Genomic DNA, 26,834 nt, shown 5'->3' on the forward strand with positions numbered 1-26,834 from the left:
CATACATACATACATACATACATACATACATACATACATACATACATACATACATACATACATACATACATACATACATACATACATACATACTACATAATCAGCATCTAAGTTGGTTCTGTTGGCCACAAAGTTGCATCTCATCGGGTCAGGTGGAAACCTTGTACTGTGTGTCTAAAACAGTATACTTTTCAGAAAAATGTAAAAAAAAAAAGAGAACTGTGTTCCAATGGGGCCAATGTAGTTTAGTCACAAGCTCTTGTTAATACTTTTCATTAGTTCAATATTTATAAAATCCATACTCACTTAACCACTTTCAGAATTTTCTTTCTGATATAGCAGATCTACAAGCTTACAACGCATTGCATCGCAAGCTTGTATATATCGGCCATTTTTGCCACTGTAGTATGACGAAGTAGTACATTAATTTACGAAAAAACATGAAAAGTTTAAATGTGGATGTATCTGCCCGACAGCAATGATCTATTGAAGTGACAAGACATGGAAATGTTTAACTCATATTTACAAAAGAGACATACCCAACGTTAGTGATGGTGTGACAATTTTCAACATTAGAACATTAGTGTTCTAGGGTTTTACAGGAAAACAGTCTATGATAATAGACATTACATTTATTGATGCTGGTATGATGCTTTAAATGCAAATGTAGAAAGTCAGCTCGGTTTGAACCCATCCCCTGTCTCAGAAGTCTCATATTCCTCACATCTGAAATATCAAACTACAGAAGAGACACAATCACACAAATCAAACTGATGCAGTGAACTTTCATCTACAGTATGTAAAAGAGACCGTCCTATTTAAATCAAAATAAAAGTTGGTTTACTTACATCAGCATCTTTACTGATGAGGCCCAGAACCACGTCTATCCAAATGAGCGTTCCTGAACGGCCAATGCCTGAACTGCAGTGTGTGAAGATAGGTCCTGATTGGTTAACCCATTCAATCCGGGAACGCATCTGTGGGTTATTGTAACTCGTGGATGTTGTCTCACCATCCACAAGTCTGGCTCCAAGACTGTGTGATGATTCAACAGCAGTTCAGTCAGATCCTGAGGGAAGGTATATTTAAATATAACATAAAACCCACAATCAAGCATGGAAATCACTGTGGAATAAGTGTTAGTCTCTTAGCATAAAAGGAAACAGAAAAAACAGATCAGATATCAAACATGGCGAAACGTGTGAAATATATACAGGTACATACATGCATGCATGATATATACATAAGGTGGGTAGTTAATAACAGTGGGACGAGGCAGTAAAACATCAGCAGTAATGTAATGGCATTATGTACACGAGGTGTATGATTAAAGGAAAAATCAATACAATTAAGCAGTTCAAAGTTGCAGATTCTAAGTCCAGTTCCCATACCAGCCAGTCAGGATGCTCTCGGTGGTACCGCTGTAGCTCTCCATTCTGATCAAGCAAAGATCAACCATAGGTTCAGGGAGAAACCAGATTGGAACAGAAAAAAATCACGATGTCTTGCCCGAGCCCAAATGTTTACTGGCTGTATTATGCGGTCTCCTTGCCCACGAACTTCCACCAATCCTAGCTGTAAACACTATAGTGGAGTACCACTTAACTCTTTGTCTGTGTGGATATGCAAACTGGCAAAGCAAATTGATCTGCCTAGGGCACGGTCATCCGGGAGGGGCCACTCCCACCAGAATAGAAATGTTCCATCATAGGATAAAGGTAATCACTCGGAATTACTTTGGAATGACCCATCCAAGTCTTATGGGGACAAATGGGCCCAAACCATGCCAGGAAAACACCCCCTAAGGCCAGAGCCCCCTCACTGAAGGGGTCAAGTATTCAGGCCTGTAGCTTTCTCTTGGTGTACAACACATGCACTTACCCACTGGATGACTTATTGACCAAATCACTTCTTTCCACATCTCCGTAGAACAGTGCCTATGGTTCTTGCACCACTTAAGTCTTAAATGTGCAATTATATTTATAATGGGGGTTTTATGCACTGCAACATTTTGTTCTAAACAGACAGACTGTACTTGCTGATAGTCTGATCATGTCCTGCACCTGACCCTATTTACCAATGTCGCCATAGATAACTAGAAATACATGTGGTTGTATGCTTCCACCAACCAGTTGTTGCCATTTACATGTCTGTCCAGACTCGGTCAATAAAGATTATGAAGGAATTTAATCAATGTGTTTGGAGCTTTGACCACCTACTTCTTATCAGCTCATCCTTGAGTCAAGTGGAGGTTTGTGCCAAATGTCATGACATTTCTTCAAAGTGTTCCTTTACATAGTTGGGCGAGCCGGACGACATGGAAATGTTATGCCTCAGGCCACAGCGGTCGCCGGTGGAGGCATAAAAAAGCAGCTCACTGTTCCTATTGAACCCTGCCCTACCCTGCCTTCCGTGCCACAGTAACTAAGATTCCAAGGAGCATGATCAGATTTTAATTGCTTAATTGCATCGTGCAGTGCACATGTATGGAAGCATCTGTACTTGTTGCTTCTCCACTCATTTATTCAGGGCTTTCCTTTAGTTTGTCAACTGTCTGTATCCAGTTTATAAAATCGTTGATAAGATAATTAAGGAAATCATAGCAATCATGCTTTAATAAATAAAAAACTAAATTACAATTGATATTTATTCAAAATGCTTCAAAGAATGAAATGCAAAGACATATTTGCAACAGAGATGCATGGGAACAATTGTGCAACCAAAAGGTACAAATATTTTTACATTACAATGTAAATAAACCCGTCATAAAAAAGTATAGGTGCATGTGTAAGTATTGCTCTAATACTGTACGTATATTCATATAACACTTAACAGTCTAGAGCAAAGTATTGTACATGATTTACTGCATTTACAGTATAATCAAAATGAGCAAAGTATTGTACATGATTTACTGCATTTAGATCAAAATGTGGATCTCGAAAGCGATTTGACTGACCCTCTTATATACTGTACAGCTAGCCCCCTACGCAGTACAAATATGCAAAACATAATGGAATATTTGAAATCCTTCATAAATTAGTGAAGATATCATATGCTTGTCTTTTTTCCATAGTCATATGGATTAGTATCAAATGTATACATTTAGGATGTGGCAAAGGAATAATGGCAATTTCAGATCTGCTTCTCTGACCCCATTATAGTATACATTTTATATATATATATATATATATATATCATCTGGATATAACAAAAAAGCATCTATTTCCCACTGTCTTGCAGATACAGTTCAAACATTCCATCAATGACATCACACTCATAATTAACCTGGCTAAAATCAAGATCTGGATAGAAAGGCACCAGAATGCGTCCAATCTTGCGACGTAGATCGGCCAACCTGAAGGACAAGAGAGAGAGAGATGAGAAGGGGTTGAGGGATTGGACAACATCTAATCATCAGAAAAGTGGACAATAATTTAATTCAACCCACCCATTAGTCTGATCTGAACCCGAGGCTGTGCTGGAGTCTTCTGCACCTCCAGAACGCTCTGCCTCCCTAGATGTTCCTGGGTCACAGGCTGTGCTCTGCTCGGTGGAGGGTCCCTCTTCTGGGTTTGTCTCCTCAAGCTTCAACTCTAGCAGTTGACATTGGACCACCAGGTTCACACACTGCTCCTCCACAACCACCAACTGAATCGACCACAGGTATCAAAAGAGGAACAGGGAGCATAGTAGCATGAGGAGATAATATTCCCATATTTGCCTTCATCAAACATTGTCATGCCTGTATCTACAGAACTGACCAACAATGTTGAAACAATACATTTTTGGAGTGATATGAATCTTTTGGTATAACAATTCAATACCTATGTATTGTTTTAAAAGTCAGCTTATTCTGTACTTTGCAAAATCGTATTCAAATAGAAAAATCGAATATTTGGCTTGATTCTGTGGCTAGGTCACAGCTGATGACGATGGCTGCCATTGGCCATATATATGTCACAGTACGTTTGGAGAACCAGTACGATTGAAGACAGAGCGCTCGTTTTTAGGCACGGGGCTCCTTCGGGGCGAGGCGGGGCTTTTCGAGACAGGGTTTATTAGCGAGGCTCGCGAGGAGGAGAAGGAGGACGCAGCGCTGCGAGGCGGGGGTTTATTACGCGAGGCTCGCGAGGAAGAGGAGCCTCCTCCTCCTCCTCCTCCTCGCGTAATAAACCGTCCTCCTTCTCTCCTTCTCCTCCTCCGAGGAGGAGGAGAAGGAGAACGCGGAGAGGCGGGGCTTTGATGCGCCGACGCAGACCTGTCTTTTGTTGTTCCCCCCCACATAGCAACCAGGACACTACGCTAGGGGAACCATAATATCTATGAGGGGAACGCTGAACACGCGTTCACACGCACACGCTTGTCCATGACGGAGGCGCGCCGTCTAGTAGAGCTTGAGGCCGAGGTGTGTGTGTGTGTGTGTCAGGGAGAAAGTAAAACAAAAGCCAGAATACAATAAAAGTATCTAAACAGTCCTGCTTTCAATAAACCAAAAAAAGCATGAGCGCGTGCGCGTGCGCTTGTGTGTGTGTGTGTGTGTGTGTGTGTGTGTGTGTGTGTGTGGCCATATATGTTTGCGCACAAGCCTGGCTTGTGGCTCCCTCTAGTGCTGGGTGGGTGGTAAAAACGAGTGCGCTTTCTTCAATCGTACTGGTTCTCCAATCATACTGTAACATATACACTGCAGCCATTTTGCTCTTAAGCCATACTCAGGTTGGTGTGACAGGTATGACGTAAAAGCAAAACGGCCGGGTGAATTCATGTTCAGTGAACCTTGAAATAAACGTGACCCACACACCTTCGAGTTCAAATCGTCCCTTTCCCTCGTCCTTTGCTCTACATCCTGCGTCAGAGCATTAATCTGTGACAGGACCTCAACACTGGGCTTATCCTCAGCCTGTTGGGCGGCAACCAATAAAGTCTCGTTCTCCCTTCTTAATTCAGCCACTTCTTGTTTGACCTGCTCATGCTGACTTCTGTAGTCCTCTGTTGGCTCTGACTGGCTGGCCTGATTCTTGCACTCTTTGTTCACAGTGGTCTTAGAAAGCTGCAGCTCCATGTCACTGAGCTGTTGGGTGAGCTGTTGGACCTGATCTTTTAAGGAGTCTCTCTCCTGGGCCGTGGCCTGCATGAGCTCCATGAGCTCGTCTTGCTGTCTCTGTGCATCGCTCATGTTGTAGATGTCAAGCGCTGGAGATTCAGGAGCCGTGAGATCTGGGCGAGAACAACTGGCTGCTTCCTCTGTGTGCTGCTGATTTGCCGGAGGTGCGCTCTGCTCAGATCCCTCCATTTCCCCTTCTTTTTTCACATCTTCCTCTGCCATTCTTCTTTCCTCCTCATCTTTGACCTTTACTCCGGGTGGTTGCGTCTGAGTGGTGGTGCTCGCATGTTCTGGAGGGGGTGGCGGAGAGGGCCCGGTGCCCACTGCTGCGGTCTCTGTAGAGATCTCTGTATCGCTGTGTCGCTCTGTTTTCACGTTAGACAAGTCAAAGACAGATTTCTTCTGTACAGGGGTAACCTCAGAGATGATGATGACATCATCGTCGTCTGAGATATCGACTGAGATATCAACACAATCTTTATCCTGAACTGTCGTTGATGCTGGGGCCGGTGAACCCCCCTCAGATGATGAAGTCTGGTGGATGCTTCCACGGAAACGATTCAACCTGGGTCTTTTGGATTCACGTGCTGGAGACTCTGGTTGTGTTCTTTTCGACCTGTTGTACACAAAGGGTCTAGCGGGTTATCTGGCACTTCACATAAAATGCCCCCCTGCCCCCCATACATTAAAATACAAGTATTAACCAAGAGAGAGAGAGCAAGATTTCTACCTTGATGGAGTTGTTGCCAGAGAGCGTACGGCAGATATCACAGGAAGACTGCTGCTAGTGGAAGGACTGCAGGCTAGAGAAACAAGTGAACAGACAGTTTTTAATCCTAAGCCATCAAAGACACTAAAGCAATTTGCAAGCTACAACAATCAAATAATATTTTAACTTGGCAGTTAAACAAATCAATAATTATTAGAGAATATTTGACCAATATTTGACCTATTTCTTTCATGAAAATATTGTTTTTATTATCTTGCAGTGATAAATGGTGGCAGCTAATCTGTCTTTAAAAAATTGTATTAGCAGACAAGTGCAACAAAACAGTTGTAGGCTACTTGTATGTGAGCTGTGAAATGTTAAAGTTCATGATGAACTTCCTGCCTTGGAAGCCTGTTTCCGTCACATTAATTTCCAGGTACCTCCAGTGAAAAACGCTGCCTTTGAAGGACTGTGGCTAGTCAGGCAGCTTCTGTCACTGTTAAAACAACCATCTTACCAGCTTGAGAGAGTTTAGATGAGCAGTGTGGAGAGGATGCAGCCCCCCCGCAGGGTGTTCCAATGTTAGGCCCCGTCCTTGGAGTCTTCGGAGTAGAGGGAGTATGAACAAGAACTTCTACGGTCTATGGGTGTCAATATAGCAAAAATAAAACAGTATTTTATATGTAATTATATTCCTAAATACACTATTTAAATGTATATAATGTAGTAGCAATCCAGTTTGTAATTAGCAAAACCTGGGTGATAGAAGCACAAGACCTTTCTAATGTAACCAGTTACAGTGGCAATTATACAGACGTCACAATTTTGCCATGGTACAAGCAGGATACCATGAGCAAGTCAGTTAAGAAAAATAAATAAATAATACATAATTATTTTCTTATCCTTCCAGTGCATTATCCCTTACATATACTCACTCACCTGTTGATTCAACTGCATTTTCATGTTCAGGAGCTCTTCCTCAATCTAACAAAAAACATTTAGAGAAAGCTCTACTATTAGCATGCATAATGAAGGAACTGGACTTGCATATCATGAACCACTTTTTCCAAACTGTTTTAAAGCCAAGATCACAGCAAACTGCATAGAAAGTCCCAGATACTGTATGTGTTCATAATAAGAGAAACCATTTTCAAAGTGCATTTCAAGTGCAACACACTAAGATATTAAATATGCAGCAATGGTTTTGCACATGAAATTAGCCCACATGAAACAAGCAATGAAGAAATATTAAAAACATAACATGACTGTGATTTCATGTCTCTAACTAGAAAAAGGTCTCTGCCAGGTCAGGCAGGTTATTGTGGGCCAGCAATGTTTGGAATTCGCTAATCAGGATGGAATATGAAAATCAAACAGGTCTTGATCACATGACTGTAGAGATCATGTGTACCGATTTGCGTGAACTTTGGATTAAATCTGAAGTAATTAATAAGTAAGTAATATAAAAAAATATATAAAAACATTAGTTTTACATAAGTTGGCCTCCTGGTGGCACTATAAAAGGCAGATGTGAAAAATGCAGGGCAAAGGTTTTTCCTTGACCTCTATGGAGTGCGCATACAGAGTTTTACACAGATCGGTGAAGTTATAGGTAAAAACACGAATCGGCCTGTTATAGCGCCACCATGCGGCTGATTTGAAATTTTTCAAGTGGCATTCCTTCCTGGGCCTAGTGGGACTGTGCGAGCAACATTTCACGAACATTGCACGCCATGGTCATGATTTGAGGCATTTTGTTCAAAACAAAGCACTCCTGCAAACTTTGGAAGCCAATCTTAGCCAATCAGGATGGAATATGAAAAATCAGACAGACCCGTTTCGTTTAATGACTATAGAAATACTGAGTACCGATTTGCGTGATGTTTGGACAAAATCTGTAGGAGTACTGTCAAAACATTTGTTTTGCAAAAATCGGCCTCCTGGTGGCGCTATAACAGGCCCATGTGAAACCTTTGTGACTGAGAACTTGAATCCACACACACACTTAAAAAAGGGATTACTGAGAGCATATGTTTCAAACAAAGACTGTAGATCATACCCTTTCTTTCTCTTCTTTCTGTTTCCTTTTGTCCGCCCTCTCCCTGTAGTAAATACATCGCAGGAATAATGACCACCAACGACAATAACAATGTCACAGTGGATTGTTACATTTACAACTTAAGTAAAGCTACAGCTATAAAGTTACCTGGATCATCTTGCATAGCAGATCACATATGTTATGACTAAAATTGGACTACAATATTTACACTGCTAGAATTCAGCAGACATCAGGGCTAATGTGGCGATGTTGACTTACTGTTTTCTGAAGGTCTTTTGATACGGCTGTTCATCGTCTGAGTCCTCTGCCTCCTCCGGTGCCTGGCAGGTCCTGGAAGGACAAATTACAGACAGACAAATGTATTAGCACAAATAAGGTGTGGGTTAGTATATTCTCCAATTCTCCACCATGACATATCTATAACAGGACTTAAAGCTTACACGTGTACATGTTTTTGCATCGCAAACATTTTATAAATAGTTACTAGGCGAACAGTTTTTTTCCCCCCCGCCACCTAAATATAGCCTTAACACATTCCATGCCAGAGTTTAATCTCATAATGTACTCACCAGTGCCAGCGTTTTATTGTTGTTTTTTAGTTTTTTTCATGTCGCCACAGACCTCGCTAAATAAGTTAAAAGTGCGCGTTCATTTGGTTCTAAACACACAGCGGATCCGTGAGAAACGGCGAGCGAAAACAGTTTCCAAATCCGTGCCGCCATCTTGAAGCTACAGCCGATGAACGGTAAACAGTGATCAGCGAGGAGAAAAACAACAACCAGAGAAAATCGAGTTTTAAACAGGATCCCAGACAGGAAGCGGATACGATCGAAAAAACCGGAACCCGAATAATTCCGTTTCCGACCGGAAACCGGAAACGGAAATGGATCAAAAAAATTCGGAAAGTGCACCTGGGGCACTTAACATGGGAATCGGCGGTTCGCGTAGATCTACGCGACTGGCACGCTGCGGCTTTAAATAGGTTCGCGTAGATCTACGCGACTGGCATGCAATGTGTTAATCATAAGCTCAGTTAATAATAATAAAAATTCACGATTGCATTTCACTATGAAATGCACTCAATGTTATACCATCTTAATAGCTGCTTTTATAGGAATGCAAGCAATCTCTACTAGCCTTCACAGTACCCTTCTTTTTTTTACACAGTTCTTCTATTCCATGATTTAAAAATCTCTCTGACGGTACTCTATTTTGTTCAAACTGGTCATTTCTCTCTGCCTGTTGTTGACAACATTTAGCGGGGAGGCCTAGCGTCAGTCCACCCTTCAACCAGCCAATCTGCAAATTATGATGAGTAAACAATCATGGTTTGTAGATCAGTAGACCAGCCTGTAGTAGGCCGAGTTTTGACGACTAGGTTCAACTGTAGGGCACTCGTCCACACCGCAGCAATCGCTGAACTTTAATCCATGTGTATATAGAATATAGAATATATATTCTATATATATATATTCTATATATATATATAGAATATACAAACACATACAGAGTAAATGATGTGTATTTCACATATCCAAATAGTAATACTAATAATACAAATATATGGGGAAGCATCATTGTTAACAGATTAATTTCAAATTACCTGAATTGAGGGTCAGGGTTCAAATGGCAGAACCATTTCTCTGGGAGCTTCCTGCTGTCAACCCCATCTGGAAGTTTCCGCCAGCGCAGACACTGATCACACTGAACCCAGTTTTGATCTGGTCGTTTCCTATCAGACACAGAGGCAGACAAAAAGACTCATTCAAGGACTAAAACATATTGGCCCTCATTTATCAATCTAACGCAGGAACCAGTGCAGATCTGACCGCAAGAATCATCTCCCGTCAGGGTTCACGTGTGATTTACCAAACGGCCGTATCCCGCCAATCACAGCATAAGAATGGTTGTGTGTTGATAAAGGTGGTGGCTGCAAAGTATCATCTAAATATCACACCGAATAACCCTTGAAAAAAACCTAAAACATGCATTACATAAATAATTTTTGGGCTAAACGCGTGTTGTCCTTTTCCTGCAATGAACAGCCTATTTGCCAAATATAATTTTTAAAGCGATGAATGAGGCCCTATCCTGTCTCTGTTATACAGTCCTTAGTTGTGCTGTCCACAGCTCTATGGCTGCAACGAAACATCTAATGGCCCATTATAGCAATATTGTGCAGAACCCCACAGGTCAGAAAGTCTGATACTTTTCCTGCCATAGTGTGTACAGTAGAGACCACCCGCTGATCCATGCAGCCCAACCCGTGCGTATTTTGGCACACTGTGGACCTGCACTCTTGCAGTGTTTGCCAATGCGATTACAAGGTATTCTGTGGGTGGATCATCTTTGTCAACTAGCAGATCAATAACAACAAAATATTTGTCATGATTGGAATACTTTTTGGATATTAATTTAGCGCATCACAGAAGAAGTGACTCCATCCTTGCAGTGCACCCTGGAGACGTGTCTGTTTTGCAAAATAAGTTGTCCCCTATGCCATTACATTTAAGAAAAATATCCTGGCAAGGTTGTCATCACATCGTCATCGATTGATCAATGTGTAAACATTCAAGGGTGTGGCTTCAGACGCACAAGAGTATAGTCAATCGCAACATTCACATTAGGAAACCCCCAACATGGAGAGCACCCTGTACCGGCACAGGTGTGGCATTCGAGCGTTGGGTTTCTGTCCTTAACCGAGGTTCCAAATTGACATGCCTTGGGAGACATAACTGTCCATGAAATCACCTTACATCTTACTCACGTGTGGTCATCCAGGGGTCTGTACTTGGCCCCCTCCTTATTTTAACGAGTCTGCATTGTGAGCTTGTAGCGTTTTTTGGCAAATATTTGCACAGAATGTTCACCTATTATGACACAGAATAAGGACGCTAGGGTTCATGTGCCAGATCTGCCATTGTCGAGATCTAATGACTGTCAAAGCTCTTGTTTAAATAGGTGACTGATTAAAGCGCTGCCTGTGAATGATCCAAGCACCACCGAAGAAGAGTACACTCAGAAATCACGTTATCGCAACAAAAAAAAGATCGCCTTCTTCCATGTTAAAGGATTCACAAAAGTCAATTCTTCCTCGGATTTCTGTTCTAAGTGTTTTACAAAAAACAAGCCACATTCAAAAAATAATAACTTAAAATAGTGAACGGTCAGACGAATGCATGATTCATTGTATGAGTGATGTTGTACTTACTTGGTATCCTCCACTGGTAGGCTGCTTGGGTCTGCCTGGGTCCTCTTAAAGCTGATTTCCTTCCAGTAATCCTCCAGTTTTATCCCTAAATTGTTCATCGTTTTCCTGCAATAACAAGCATAACCATTTAGGACATCCTAATTCTGCTTAAAGGAGCACTTCACCGATTTTACACCCAAATCCATTTTAATTAATGTGAATGTTGCGATGGTCTGACTGGAACTACAGGAAACATGGACTGTAGTCCAGGAGACTCAAGTCTGTGTCAAACAATTGGAAATCACGTTCAAAATTAAATAAAATAAACACGACGCACATGGGAGAGAGACATGCATGCACATGCATAATACGCATCATGTGTGATCCAGTGTTATGATCCATGGGATCCATGGGATTGCACGCACTCTCTCTTTCTCTATGAGTGTGCATGAGTGTGAGAGACTGCCGTACACTACTTCACCTCAACAATGTTAGTATAACTAAGAGATTCACTGGAGAATATAGTCTTATATACTGAGTGCAGACACATATCCCAATAACCTGGAGAGACAGTGGGTCTGAGAGGTTATAAATTCACGAAAACAATATAGTTGGGGCACGCGGGTGGTTCAGGTTAAAGTTCCTGTCCACCACCATGGAAACTATTCGTTCAAATCCTCTGTGGTGCCTGAGGCTTGGCCAGGCATTCCACCGAACACAATTGGCCGTGTTCGCAGAAGGACGCAGGGCAGAAAGAGCAATCTCTGTCACTTCAATAGCGACTCATACAGGTTGGTCAGGGTGCCTGTTCAGTGGGGTGTGGAACTAGGAGGGATAGTGTGAGTTCGTTCTCCAGGTGAAACTCTTCATGGTCAGGTGAAAAGAAGTGGCCTTCCTAGGACCAACTGTAGGAGTAAGCAGTGACAAGGGAGTAGAATAAACAGGGAATTGGCATAATGAGGAAAAAAAGGGGGGAAATAATATAGCTGTGGAAAATACAGCTATATTAGCTGTGGAAAATATTCTGGAAATGAGTTCCTTGGGCTGCTGGCAGAGTGCAGAAAGAAATTTGACGCAAATCAGTGTAGTATTTTGGGAGATTAGCTACGGACAGACACAGACGGGGTGTAAAAAAAAACTCTCTGTCCTACAGTACCAACCATTTCCGGCCTGGTGGAGAAAATTACCTTCACACTAATACGCTGGTAGCACTCCTACCTGTAGTTATCAGTATTGAGAAAATCCTGCTTGTTGTGGGTAGGATCCAGAAAGTTGCATTCGACAACTCCAATGACCCCAACACCTTTGTTGTTGGCCTGTAGGAAGCAAAGGTGGATGAGACCTAGCCTGGAATGGGAAATACCTATGCATGTTTCAAACACATGATTTTAGCACAAACTGACCTTGAGCTGGCATCCTACACGTTCATAAGCTTTGATGAGGCGGTTTTTGTGGTACATCATTATGCCGTAATGGTCTTTACTCTTGGTGTTGTACCCAAAGGTGATAGGGACTATCACTGTTGCGAGACCAGTGCTCTAAACATATGGCTTAAGGAAGAATCAGAAAAAGTAAAAAGAGATTTCTTTTTTTAACTTCTTAATGTTTTATCTGAAAACATGTGATAAAAATAAAAATAATAAAAATAAAAGATATAAAAAAAGTAGTCTTGAAAATGCTACTACCAGGCCCATAGAGGCTGTGTAAAGGATACTAGAAAATTGGGCCTATAATGGTCCTTTTCAATATGAGCCAGACTCTTTGAGATGAGCTGAGTCTTCACTTTCTGGCCACGAAGGATGATCTGCATCCGAGGCTTCAGGTACAGAATGCTGCAGTAGGCCTAGACCCATTAACACAACTGTTAGTATGTAGATATTATGAATTAAAAGTATAACCACATACATGACAACTAGCTACACATGATGTACTTCACAAGTTCCAATTGAAGTTATGGAAATTTTAGACGTTGACCTGTATCATTATAAAAGTGTGCTTTCTGATAGCAGGGATGACTTGGCAACTAAAAAAGCAGGCTTTAAGTTCATCTTCATTTATCAGGTACAGTATACTGAGCAGCAGCAATATTAAAGTGGTATTTCACTTGTAATAATTTCTGGGGTCATTTTAACATCTACTCTGGCTTATATGTGCACCCCAGACAGTTAAGTTGCTTGCTTTAATATGTATTTGATATTCATTTTATCAGACACGCACCCCACTTACATAAACCCATTGAACTTCAAACTCAACTTTTACCACGTTAAACTCATTGAAAACACACGTCCCTGTTCTGGTGACTGATATAGACCTTCTAATTTGTGAGGGGGCTGTCAATCTTAGCCAACAGGATGGAATATGAAAAATCAGACAGATCTGTCTTAGTAAGCCAGTGGAACGAAATCTTGTTCAATTATACATTTCATGTATTGTTGAATGACAATTAAGCTATCTATCTATCTATCACATGACTATAGAGATAATGTGTACTGATTGGCGTGATGTTTGGACAAAATCTGTAGGAGTAATATAAAAAAAATTGTTTAGCAAAAATCTGCCTCCTGGTGGCACTATAACAGGCTGATGTGAAAGATTTGTGGCATATGTTATTGCTCGGCCTCCAGCACAGTTTGATGCTGATCGGTCAAACTGTGCTGTAGATTAGCTGCGTGCAAAGGCAATTGGACGCTGTGTTCATGATTTGAGGTATTTTGTTCAAAACGGGCCACTCCTGCGAATTTTGCAAGACAATCTTAGCCTTTCAGGATGGAATATAAAAAATCTGAATATCAAATATCTAAATATTAAATCAAGCAACTTAAAAACTGTCTGGGGTGCACACAAAAGCCAGAGCAAACGTTAAAATGATCCCAGAAGTGTTTGAAAGTGAAATACCCCCTTAAATTAAATATTTTTTGATGGACAAAGCACAAAAGTTATTTTTACCGGTGTATAAAGATTTGATAAGCCCCAACTTGAAAGAGAATGTCACATACGGTTTCCAAATCATGAACCGAATTATAATATATTAATCAATGTATTATGTAACTTTATTCCTTACACGCAATGAAAATTTCGTTTCATTTTCAGGGATGGATGATGTGAGTCTGTCTTGTTTATCTTTCTCACTGATGGTCTCAAAGTACACTTCAGTTGGAATTCTGATATCGTACTTGTCTTTCACAAAATCAAACTCTGACGATCCATCGGTTGTCCTGTAAAAAAAAGAAATAGGCATAGCAACTTACTTTATCCTGAACATAATAATGTTATTCTACAAGTCTCTGCTGAGAGTCTCTACATTTGACTTGATCAGATGGCAAATCAAGTGTGTTTTTATGGGTGTTTATTAGGGCTGCTGGAACGAATTTCAGAAGTTGAATATAATTAGAATGTTTGAATGATCTTTGAATGTTGAAATTGACATTCAAATGCAGTAGTTTCTTTTGGTTTTGTTTTCCCCTAAATGTATTGAGTAGCGAATATAACAATGCAAATCTCATCCTCACTTCCTGGCCTACACTTCATGTGTGATCATCAAAGTTTGAGTGTGGGCACTGCACACTAGCAAGTTATTACGAGCGTCTCCAATTTCCGTGTCATCTCATGTCTGTGTTGTGCGTGCCTGTGTGCGTCTGGGCACACTGAGACAGACAGACCAATCACGGTGTCTATGCAAAGCAGGCAAGACTCCTCACTTTTGTCCCATAAACGTAATTCGCTCCACCCAAGGTTTAAAAAAAACTTGAATCTTACTCTTGCTACAACATGGACTGGTGGATCTCAAAAGACATTGTATGGAACAGTGGATGGATCTTCCTCTTACAGTGAGATTCATCAAAAGTACCATACATCAGATACCAGATACCCCACAAGTATCGTTGACCCCGCCCGTAAGTACAAGAACATTCAGGCACAGCCGTTAACAAAGCAATGCAAATACCAGTGGGAGTTTTTACTATATAGATTAAACCACAATGATATGAAATTGATCAGCACCAATGTGTGCTGTGCTTGTGAAACTGAAGAGGTATTTCCACACTAAGCATCCAAATAACATTGATAAATAAACCAGTGGAGTTTATTCAACGTAAAGAGGAAGAACTGAGGGGCCAACGTGGCTAGCCACTAGCCAGACTATTCGAGCTTCAGATGAAATTAAATATGAAAAAGGTGTGCATTTTCTTCTCGGACGCACATTCCAAGTTAAGCTGTAATATTACTCTACTCTTATCAAAACCCTCATTTAAGAAAATTGATCTATATTAAAGCCATAACCCTTAATATAGTTGTTTTTGCTATTTTGTTTAGCCTGTTATGATAGCAGTTGTATGCATGCATGCACGCCACGCACGTGTTTGTTCAGCATGTGTATGTGTACCTTGACATAATATTAGGCCTGACCTCGACTAAGTCGAATAGTCGACTGGTTAGTCGCGGGGGGTCCGAGTCGACTGCGTGTCTCTTAGTCGAATCTAGTCAACAAAAAAAAAATCCTTTTTTTTTTTTTTTTTTAAGGGCCAAAAATGTTTTTTTTTTTTTTTTTGGCCAAGTCTACACCTGCAACCACACGTAACTTCCACTTTATTCTTCTTATTCCTCGTCTTTGTATTGGTATTGTTTGTGTTGGAGCGCCTCAGTGCTAACCTGACACCGTCAAATGGAAGAAGCTTGCGACACACATTTGTTTCACAGCCTACTTCCCATCTGAGACTCCGGACGCAGAATCGATGACAGACAGTTTTTCTTTTTTTCAAGCTACTAGGCAGGTGATTGGATGATCCCGCCCCTAGCAGCCGCTGATTGGTTCGAACACGCAGTGTTCGGGCATGCTTACTCCCTGCGCAATCCCAGACCTCCCTGAAATCAAATGCAAATGAGATTTCCGGAGGGAGGGGGTTTACCAGGCTACCTCAGTGCGGCTGCAGAGTTCATGTGCAACCTCTTCCAGAGAGAGATAGAGACACTAGAAACTCTTCTGGAGACAAACAACAAACTTTGTAGACTTGGCCCTTTGAAATAAAATGTATTTTGGCCCCAAAAAAAAAAGAGGAAAAAAAAAAAAAAAATGCATTAGTCGACTGCCAGTCGACTATTGGCAATTAGTCGCCAATTAGATTAGACTAAACAAATCCTTAGTCGGGGACAGGCCTCCATAATATAGACATTGGCCGCCCTAGACTATACATAATAGGCTACATTTGAACATTAAAATATTCCAATTTTTAAATAAATGAGATTATAGATGAAGATTGACAGCTCTAGTGTTTATAACTGTATGAACTGACAAAAGGAAATGACATACTTGCGGAGATTCCAGATTATGATTCTTGTCCCCGTGCTGCCCATGGGGGTGGAGGAGATGGCAAGGATTTCAGTGATCAGTTCATCTTTTGTCTCGAATGGGGAGTAGCGCAGAATGTCCTGTAGACTGGCTTCATGTTTGTCTTCTACACTTGGTTGGTCCGCAGTCAAGAACAAACCAACATTAGCGTTTCACTGGGATAAATTGATAAAGACAACCTAAAAAAGACCTTGGTCTTTTTAAAGTCTTAAAAGTTTGACACAAATAATGGCAGTAATCTTCATTCTGAGGTGAGAACTCTTGGTTTGTTGTCCTGCTGCACAAATTATTGTGTATATCTCTGCTGTCGGGCAGAAACCAGCTAACTCCAAAATGTTCATTTTTCAGGAAATGAAAAAACAAAATAGATTTTTTTCCTAAAATAAAGAATATATTTTCATTATCACCACTTTACCCCAATCCAGCTCAAGTGGAGTTAGGAGGTTTTGTCCATCATTGATAAGAACAGCTGACAATGGATCTCCAAGCTCACAATGTATCAACGCGTGAATTAATGCCCTGATGCTTCATGACACTGCTTATATAGGCCTACAATATTAAGCAGGACTTTAAATATTACAATAACTTCTGCAAAGAGGGTTTCACAGAGTTGCAGTGTCAGTAGACCTAGCGAGAGAAATGCTATGAATTAATTTCTTGTCAAATTGCTCTCCTCAGAAAACACTACATAGATTTTAGAAATAGAATTCATTGTAATCATAACATTAGAGTCAGTGCTCGTTTGATAAACAGGTACACTGCATAGCTACTTTGAACAGACTATGGGGGGAAAACCCTGCCTCGTTAAAGTTTGTTTATCTTCAACTCCGCAGCAGCTCTGTCCTCTGTGGAGAGGGGGTGGAGTTGGGTGGTTTGACCGACAGTTTGAGGATCCAATGGAGTTGGGAGGTTTTGTCAGAAGCGCTTTTTAATACTTTTTATTGGTTAAATATTTTTTTAACCAACACACAGACGTAAAGGGTCAATAGCGTTGATTTAAGAAAAAAAAGAAGCTGCTGCAAATGGAGTTGGCTGGTTCCCGCCCGACAGCAACGATATGTTTTAAGCACTGTATTAATCATAATCAATCTCCTTGATTTTGCTATTATCGTCTAAATATAAAAATTGCAATAAAAGGATACACATCATGTGGGGTGTCCTGGTTAAAACTAACAATCGGTACACTGATCTGCTGAGCCTCAATCTCCTTCAGGTAGCTCTGGGAAAGCATCCCAACGCACATGGCATCTTCTGACTTGGAGAAGACAATGGCGTCCTTCCCCAGGCGCATGGAGCCAGACTTGAAACCATTACCATAGATACCAATAGGAAGTACGCCATTTACTGCCTCCTTGTCACTGTATCCAAAGCTTGAAGGTAAAAGAAAAGAGACATTATTAAGAGGAAACGTAACATGTTTAAAAACTTTAAGAAATCTGATACTATTCAGACAATATTAGTGATTAGATACCTGAGCATCTTAAGCATCTTTTCAGAGTTCAGCCCTTTTCCATTGTCCATGAAGATGAGACAGTCTTCTCCTTTGATCTGGGTCTTATCAATCCAGAATTGTTTGGCATTGACATCAGGGTCATAGCCATTATCTTGGGAAAAACAGGATTGATCAATTATTCAAAGAGCTCTGAACAGTGATGATATCGGTAAGATCATTGTCTCCGCTCCCAAGTTCAACTCAACTAATAATGAATCAGCATTCTTACTAATAAGAAAGACGGTAAGCCAATCAAAAATATTTGACAAAAAGTGTCTTTTGGAAAATGGGTGTGGCCTATAAGGGGATTTGATATTTTTTTATTGTATGACCTACTGTATGGTGCAAGAGTTATGGGCCAAAATGTTAAGCAGCCTGTTATAGCGCCACCATGAGGCTGATTTTAAAAACATAATCCCCGACTCTGGCCTTCAGAGATAATCATATGGACACCTGTGAGTTGACAATGGGGAAAAAAATGCTATTGTATAGCTGATCTTCCAATGAATAGCTGCTATACAGTACCAGCACTTTATACAGTAGGTCATCATTAGGTAGGGAGCAAAAATATAACAGGAGTCAAACAAGAGCACTGCATAATACACACCCATCAACAGGAACAACATGTTTAATGGTATGATGTACTTTGCATGTATGATGTAACCTTTAACTTGAGTACAGACTGCTGAAATCAAGGGAGGTTAAACGAGGTTAAACAGGCAACACAAAATGTAGTTGTTGACTAAATTGAAATGTTCATAAACTTCTAAACTAAAAAGAGAAAGAGAGAGAGAGAAAGAGATAGAGAGAAAGAGAGAGAGAGTGAGAGAGAGAGAGAGAGAGCGTGAGAGACAGAGAGAGAGAGACGGACAGACAGACAGACAGACACACAGATTCATTCTGATTCAAAACTTTTGGCAGTAGCGTCATTTCAGCAAATGACAGCGAGGCAACAGGTGACCACTTCTTTAACAGCTTTCATATAGGTTATACTGAATGTGTATGTTTTACCATCTTTTAAATTAAATCCTAACCATTTTGGAGAAACTGGTCAAGCGATTGTCTAATGACTCACCTATGAGTTCCGCTATGGCACTGAAAGGCCAGATGTGGCTGGTGGAGTTGCTATGGAGAAACTTGGGGCAAAGCTGCAAGAGGAGGAGACGATTAATAAGTGCTAGTGAATCAATACACAAATGACAACTACGTTTTTTATTGAAAATCCCTTTGTTCCGATGTTTTTTAAATGAGCATAGCTTTTAAACATCTTGTAATATTGTCCCTGCTTTTTATTGCAGATCATTTGTAAACCACCTGGTCTACTAGTTGTAAACAATTGATCTTTCATCTTCACCACTGTTAAAGAGTATCATTCCATCATGTAGAGTATTTGTGACAGGTGTAGGGAGATTTGAGTAGTGTAGGAACTAAGGAAGCGACCTAATCTTGTACAGTATACTACTGTACTAGACAGGGTATATATATTCGATAATAACAGTGAGTCAAGATCTACTTCTACGTCTACTTCTCCATACTAAATCACGTCAGAGCAGAGCAAATCCAGAGCAATTTGTCAACATCAACTAGCGGCATGTGGACTTCCTCTGAGGTTTAATCGGTAGACACCAACCTTGTGGTTGATGAAAGCAAGTTCTAAAATGATTAAAATGGGTGAGAATGGATGTTTTTCCATTTCCCCACCATCAACATGTTTGTCCATTTTCCTTTTTTGTACTTGCTCTCTACCTGTGAGACTACTATCACTAAACACTAGTGACATTGAACTTGCGGCCCGCGGACCAAATCCGGCCCCAGCTGAGCTTTCTTGTGGCCCCTGGAACACATTCCATATTCCAATATTTTAAAAAATTTACAAAACTATTATTAGATGGTTGGTTGTACAGAATGGCCATTTTGAATGTTTTTCATAACCGTTAACCGAAGCTTGTTAACCAACCAATAACCCGCTAAGAAAAAAAGGTAGGCTACTGTTTAGAATGGAGCAATGTTTGGGACTCACTCAGGGTTAACTAAGGGTTAATTAATACTGAGCGCCTACTGCATTTGCAGTCAAGACACTGCTACAAGAACCCAAAAGAAGTTGTGAAGACCATCCAGCACTCATACAGGGTGGTACTGTATGTTTTCCTAATATACTAGTGTAGATCTGCTGTGCTGCGTGTTGTTATAGCATGTCTGGGGTAGCTCAATCTGGGAACCCATCGCCAAATGAAAAGGAAAAACAGCGCCCTCTGCTGTTTTTTACTATCTCGGTTGGCTCTGGGAGGAAGCTGACGTAGCACCCGTGCGCAAGGAAACCGGGGTTTTGGTCTGCCTTCAGCGCATCACTTCCGGTGGTGCGACTATGTTTTCATTCCCACTAACAATATTTCTACACGGAACACTAACACCACTTCTCCCAGAGAACATGGATCGTTTTGGTTATAAGCCCACTTGTTTCTATGATGAAAGAGCAAGTTAAAATGTGAATATCTTTCCGTGGTTTTGTCTGCTCCGAGGACGCTATTGTTAAATGAGTTTCGGTTTGTTTCGAGTGGGGAAGGATCGGCGGACACGTAAATCCCGCCCACTACATCTGATTGGGTAAAGCGCGGCCTGCTTCCTGATCTGAAGGCACGCCCACTTGTAGGCCAGTGCGTACGCGATATGACGAACCCCCCCGACAGATTCAAACGCAGAGCAGAATCTGTTCTTGAGAGATTAGGGGTAGCTAGATTAGGCAGGGGGCCACAAATTACTTGAAGTTGGGGGCCACAAGACCGTGACAACAAAAATGAACAAAATGTTCACAGTTAACCAAGACCGTTGAGGAATTTGTAACTGGTTGGTTAAAGGGTTAAGTACAATTATCAAAAGTAAAAGTATTAAAGACTTTTCATGGTACAAAGAAACAAAACAGCCAGAAATGTTGTCTACTTCTCTCTACTTTGAGAATAATGTAGCTTTCAAGAAGTTCAGCAGTTTTTTTAGGTAGCTATCACTACATTTCAGTGGCATATCAACATAAAAGAGCACAACAGATGAGTTTTGAGTGCATTTCATCCATCACATGGCATTCCTTTGTAGCTATTTCTGAGTTTTGAGTGGCTTTCAAATCAACCAATTGGTTAGTTTTGAGTGGATTTTGTCCATCTTCTACATCTCCATCCACTTGTAGGTTTTACACAGTATGATGCAGTCATCCTCAATAGTGCCCTGGGCTGAATGATGGTCTAACTCTCCACTATTAATGAAATGCATCATAAGAGCTTGTGCTCTTATCAGCTGGATGCTCAAAAACAAAAAAAAGCAAAAGCCTTTCCTTCATACGAACATGTTGACACTTCACCTTGCCAGCCTGCCTCAAATTCTCTTCTCACAAAGACACTTCCATGCCAAGGACCCATGCACAGAACACTGAATCTACTTCCTATTTTCTCAATATCCAAATCAAAGCCTGTGCATTATAAAGAACTGGCACAGAAATGATCCTATCAAACATCAAAAGGCATGAATGCAGTATGAAGCAGGCCCTAATAAGTTACCATAATGGACATAATATGTCCATTGTTGTGTCCTATATAGCACACACACAACAAACAGTCAAACGGTTAACCACGAACACGGTCTTGTGGCCCCCGACTTAAAGTCATTTTACAATTGTGGCCCCCTGCCTAATCTAGTTCTAATAATCTAGAATACCCCTGCACTAAACCTTGTCAGTGAATAGTGTTGCTACAGAATAGCCTGGCTGCAAGTTTATTTTCTGTTAGCAGCACTATTGATATTTACAAATACTGCAAAAGGAAATAAACTAGCTGATATTTACAAATACTGCAACAGGACATAAACTAGCTCCAATTTAGAATGTGTACGTATGTTGTGTGAAAGGGTAGAATGATGATGATGGTGGTGGTGGTCACAAGAAATTAAAGTTGCATGCTTTGGCCGAGTGTAAATACTGATACATTCTAAATGTTTCAGCCTTTTTCCAGTTTTAGGAAAATCCTTATTTTGAATGCCAGTTTACAATAGATACAGGGTAAATATTTTATTTTTTAACATTTTGGAAAAAATAGCCAATTTAACACCGAGGTGCCCACTCTTCCTTAGTGCTCACCTAGCCATGGTTCACATGACGCTCGTCTGTCACGAGCGTCATGGCGGAACTTCAACCTGGTTTTGGCACTTTCTCCATTTGCAACCTTTACATCTACATAAACGTTCAGATTTCAAATATAAAGTGCTTAGCCCATGGCCACGGATGTTGCAATTTGAATCGGGCGGGTCTAAGTACCCGTTTCTTCCGTATTGTTCAATAAAAAGCATTTTAATCCGATCGGCGGACATTTTCTCATAGTGATAATGAATAAGAGTGCAATACACCTCCCCACCGATAGGGTCGCGTTGTTGAAAGCATATGGAGAACATTCGAGAAAATGGCCACCAATCGGATTAAAATGCTTTTTATTGAACAATACGGAAGATACGGGTACTTAGACCCGCCCGATTCAAATTGTAACATCCGTGGCCATGGGGTAAGCACTTTATGCTTGAAATCTGAACGTTTATGTGTGAGGTACGGGTTGTAAATAGAATGAAAACCAAAACCAGGTTGAAGCTCCGCCGTGACTGTCATGACATGACAGTCATGTTTCAGGACCAGTGCCCACTCGTCCTGTTATATTGGAGGAGCATTACAGCATTTTGTCTACAGCCAGGTTGTCATCAACAATGACGTTTTTAACGAGGAAAAGTGCCCATTTTCAGTTGAAAAGGACGCCACTGTTATCTAGAAACATATACGTTCGTTTCGCGACCATAGCATGTTGTTTTAGTTGGCTAGCAGACAAGCTAGCTGCCCCCAGTGCCAAAACATAGCTAGCCTAAGCTAGCCAATTAGCCAAAGATGTTATCATTGGCCATTTCCTTATGATACGATACGACGAAGCGGTGTGGGCAGACGCACAGACCATGCTTATTATGACAGCTGTTTAGTTTACAACTCAATTCTAGAGAATAATGTCTTGACAGTTTCACCGTAATGAAAATGCTAGAACAATGTACTCACAGCGCTTAAAGGGACTCCCCTCTCTGAAGACATCTTTCAAAGAAACGAAACTTAAGGAAATCCTTGAATAGAGATAGACATAATACCGCGCTGCAGCCTGTGGGTGTGTCTTGGATAGATACCAGCCCCGGGACGGGTCTGTCATCTGTGGTCACATGACCACACACCACAGCCACCTCATGAGGTCATGAGAAAAAGCCTGCCAAAGTACTTACATTTTGTACTTAAGTAAAAGTATCTATATGGCAATGTAGAAATACTCTGTCAGAAGTAAAAGTCCGGAATTCAAAATGTACTTGAGTAAAAGTACAAAAGTATTGGTATCAAAATGTACTTAAGTACCAAAAGTACAATGTCCCATTTCACAAGTTTTCAAATATGAAAAATGTATGCAAATCTTTTGAAAATAACAGCATTTAGCAGCATCTGAGGATGAGGGAGGAGGGTAGAAGAGACCAAGATTATTGGTGAGGGAGAGGATGGAGGAGAACTGGGCAAATCACTTACACATTTTCACAGATGGTATGGACCCCATGAGTAAGAGTGGGTTTTGCCCTACATATTCCCAATCAGCCTGTGGATGACTCAGAGCTGACTGCTGTCAGATGGGGTGTCAGTCTGTACCTCGGAAGTAGTGGCCTTGACATGGGCACTAAATTGGGTAGAAAAAGTGAGGTCACAGCAGGACAGGTGGGAATTTTCTCAGAGTCTGACTCAGCTGCTTTGATGCTTCTGCTCTGCAGCGAGTAATGTCACATTTCAGGTCTGACCTCATATGTGAACTTCTAACAGCAGTTACAGCACTATAGAGCGTCGCAGTTCCCGCCCACTTCCTGTTTTTTTTGGTGCCGGAAGAAAAAACTCAATGCATTTTTCCATTGACATTTCCAAATATATTTATATCTATTAATTTAAGCCTCGAATCAAGCCATCACGAGATGACATGAATCATGACCATAAAACGTTTTTTTCTGTGATTTTTTTTTTTTTATATTTAATTATATGATATACTATATTTAATAAATACCCTTTGTTTTGCCGTTTTCAACAAAAAAAAAATCACAGAATCAAACGTTTATGGTCATGATTCATGTCATGTCATGATGGCTTGATTCGAGGCTTAAATTAATAGATATAAATATTTTTGGAAATGTCAATGGAAAAATGCATTGAGTTTTTTCTTCCGGCACCAAAAAAAACAGGAAGTGGGCGGGAACTGCGACGCTCTATAGAGACACACGGGGACTACAAATTTCACGCCCACTTTTGAGACAGCGCCGCTACTCGAGGTCCGTTAGAACGATGAACTGCAGCTGCCAATGCATTCCCTATGAGAGGATATGAAAGTTAGCCTACTTTTAAAATTATCCTGCATTAACTGAAGACGATATTGATTTAAATAAAAATATGTTTCCAAATGTATGGAGTGTCTTTGTCAACATATCTTCTTGTTTTCTTAATAGTTGATGTGTTTCACATTTAATTTGCCACTTTAACGAGTTACCCATAATGCTAACACAGCAGAGGGTAGACAGCAGACAGGCATTTCAGTGACATCACTGTCTTTACGAGCGCCGAGCGCCGACCGATAGCGTACCCACTGTAGAGGCAGGAGAGGCAGTCGCCTGCCCAACTAAGATCTCGCCTCCCCTAAAAAAAAAATAACCCGAAAATGTGTCATTGCGTGCTTAATGTCCTCAAAGTCACGCATCCAACAAGCTTTGAACTGAGCAGATTGGACCTTCTGTTCCAGAGATAATGACCAAAACCTATTGAAAACGGCCACTTTCGCCAGTTTTCTGGGTATTGAAAACCTCAAGGGATGCGTCCGTGATGCGACCACTTAAAGTCTGGATCTCCGATGCTAGCGGTTTTGACATACTGATGGAGTATATTATAGTATATTGTGGGTCGTATATCGAGATGAAAGATATGGGACATTAAAAAGGACAAATTAAACAAATGGGACAGATTATTAGAACACAAAAAAAATCGCTACAGCCTCAGTAGTTAACCAGTGAAATGACGGTATTTTACAATGCCTCTCATAGAGATTGCATTGAGAGCTGCAGTTCATCGTTCTAACGGACCCCGAGTGTCAAAAGTGGGCGTGGATTTGTAGGCCTTCCGCTTCCGGCCGTGTGTCTCTATAGGCTACAGAGTTGACCTGGTGGACATGGGCATAGCCTTGGGGATCTCTGAGTAGTGAGTACTGCAGATTAATAAAGGGGGAGATACTGTCTTTATGCCTACTACTAGAAAAAATCACATACATACTTAAGGACAAACAAGAGATGTTTCAGGAGGTGTGGGGTCGTTTTATACAGTATATGGAAAACAATAATCTACCACATTTAATGGAAGAATCTGGAGAGGAGTAGTGCTGATGCCTATGTATGTTTTTCTTTTGTTTTTGTTTTTCATTGATTGTCTTGTATGATTTAATGTAATTGTCCATTTTTGTTTTCTGTTGTGTTTGTAATATAATGTTGAAATATTTTGTGAAAAGAAAGAAAAAATAAATAAACATATTTTTGAAAAAAATAAAATAAAGGGGGAGATAACTACGAAGTGGAAGAATGAGTGGGAGAGGGAAAAGAGGAACATTGTATTACTCAGTCAATACAAAGATCATGACAAGGTTTGAGGTTTGCATGCTGTTCTCTGCAGTGCTAGATGCAGGGAAATCCTACATTTCTCTGCTCAGTCCTGTGGAACATCAATGGGAAGTGGTGAAAGCTGTGATGGATTTTTATCTTTGATACAGGTGTGGTGTATTTTGCACAAGTGTGACAATATACTTGAAAGGAAGTTGAAAGGTCCAGACCAGTTATGTTCCCCAAGTCGATTTATTGGACAAAACAGAGTACAGAGCACAGGAGTCAGCCTTGCTGCTACATGGTGTGGCCGGATTTGGGCCGGATTTAAGAAGTTAGGGGCTCCAAGCAAAGCTCTGGTTCGGGGCCTCCTCGCATATGCGTTGCGCGCAATTTTTTTTTGTTTTTTAATTAAGAAACATTTTTTTTTTTTTAAAGGGGGGAGGTGGGGGCTCCCCTGCCTCGGGGCTCCAAGCAAGTGCTTGGTATGCCTAGTGCAAATATCCGCCCCCGAGTCAGAGCAAGAAGAAGAAGGCACGGTTTCTTTGTCCTCACAGTATTTATATCTAGACTTCACATGTGTGTCTATGTACTTGCATACATTGACTTTGTGTGTGTTGGATGTGCACAGAGCTAGGTGTGTGTGCTACATGTGTGTGTGTGCTACATGTGTGTGTGTGTGTGTGTGTGTGTGTGTGTGTGTGTGTGTGTGTGTGTGTGTGTGTGTGTGTGTGTGTGTGTGTGTGTGTGTGTGTCCATTGTGCAGAAGAACAACACCCCAAAATCCTAGAGGTCAGCTAAGGTCAGATGTCCTCTTGGAATCATCCTTTGAATCTAGTGATCTAGTGTTAGGGCAACCACTCTGGAATGTGCTGTAGACCACTCAGTATCAACCTATGTCTGTGTGTGTGTGTGTGTGTGTGTGTGTGTGTGTGTGTGTGTGTGTGTGTGTGTGTGTGTGTGTGTGTGTGTGTGTGTGTGTGTGTGTGTGTGTGTGTGTGTTCAAATTGGCTCTATAAGTCCATAAATGTGTATCAATATACCACATTCCCCCCTACGGAGGGCCCTATTGGTCCTTCGTAAACAAGGGTAAGAAAATCAAAACACAAGCAAGAAAACCATAATTCAAAAAAACATACACCTCAAAAAGACAGAACTCATCACATCACACCACAACATCAACATCACCTTGGCCCCCCTTGATAGACAAATTACTGGGACACAATCAGACTAACATAAAAACAGGCATTAAGATTACACAGTATTGTCAT

At 40.9% G+C, this 26,834-nt stretch overlaps 1 protein-coding gene across 1 annotated transcript; it reads right to left on the reverse strand.

The window, feature by feature from the left end:
• Positions 1-2,629: 2,629 nt before the first annotated feature.
• Positions 2,630-23,060, reverse strand: morc3a (MORC family CW-type zinc finger 3a). The gene is made up of 19 exons (XM_080412527.1): positions 22,967-23,060; positions 18,971-19,043; positions 17,875-18,007; positions 17,546-17,773; positions 16,365-16,514; positions 14,121-14,274; positions 12,774-12,902; positions 12,463-12,597; positions 12,278-12,375; positions 11,081-11,185; positions 9,473-9,601; positions 8,128-8,199; positions 7,870-7,912; positions 6,750-6,794; positions 6,328-6,451; positions 5,832-5,904; positions 4,799-5,717; positions 3,449-3,648; positions 2,630-3,355 (listed from the first exon to the last, which is right to left on the reverse strand). Exons 1-19 carry the CDS (start codon positions 22,997-22,999, stop codon positions 3,220-3,222), a joined length of 2,979 nt encoding a protein of 992 aa, XP_080268653.1. The 5' UTR covers positions 23,000-23,060; the 3' UTR covers positions 2,630-3,219.
• Between the last annotated feature and the right edge of the window lie 3,774 nt (positions 23,061-26,834).

Source organism: Gymnoscopelus braueri, assembly GCF_963280865.1.
Source record: "Gymnoscopelus braueri genome assembly, chromosome: 18".
Taxonomy (NCBI): Eukaryota; Metazoa; Chordata; class Actinopteri; order Myctophiformes; family Myctophidae; genus Gymnoscopelus; species Gymnoscopelus braueri.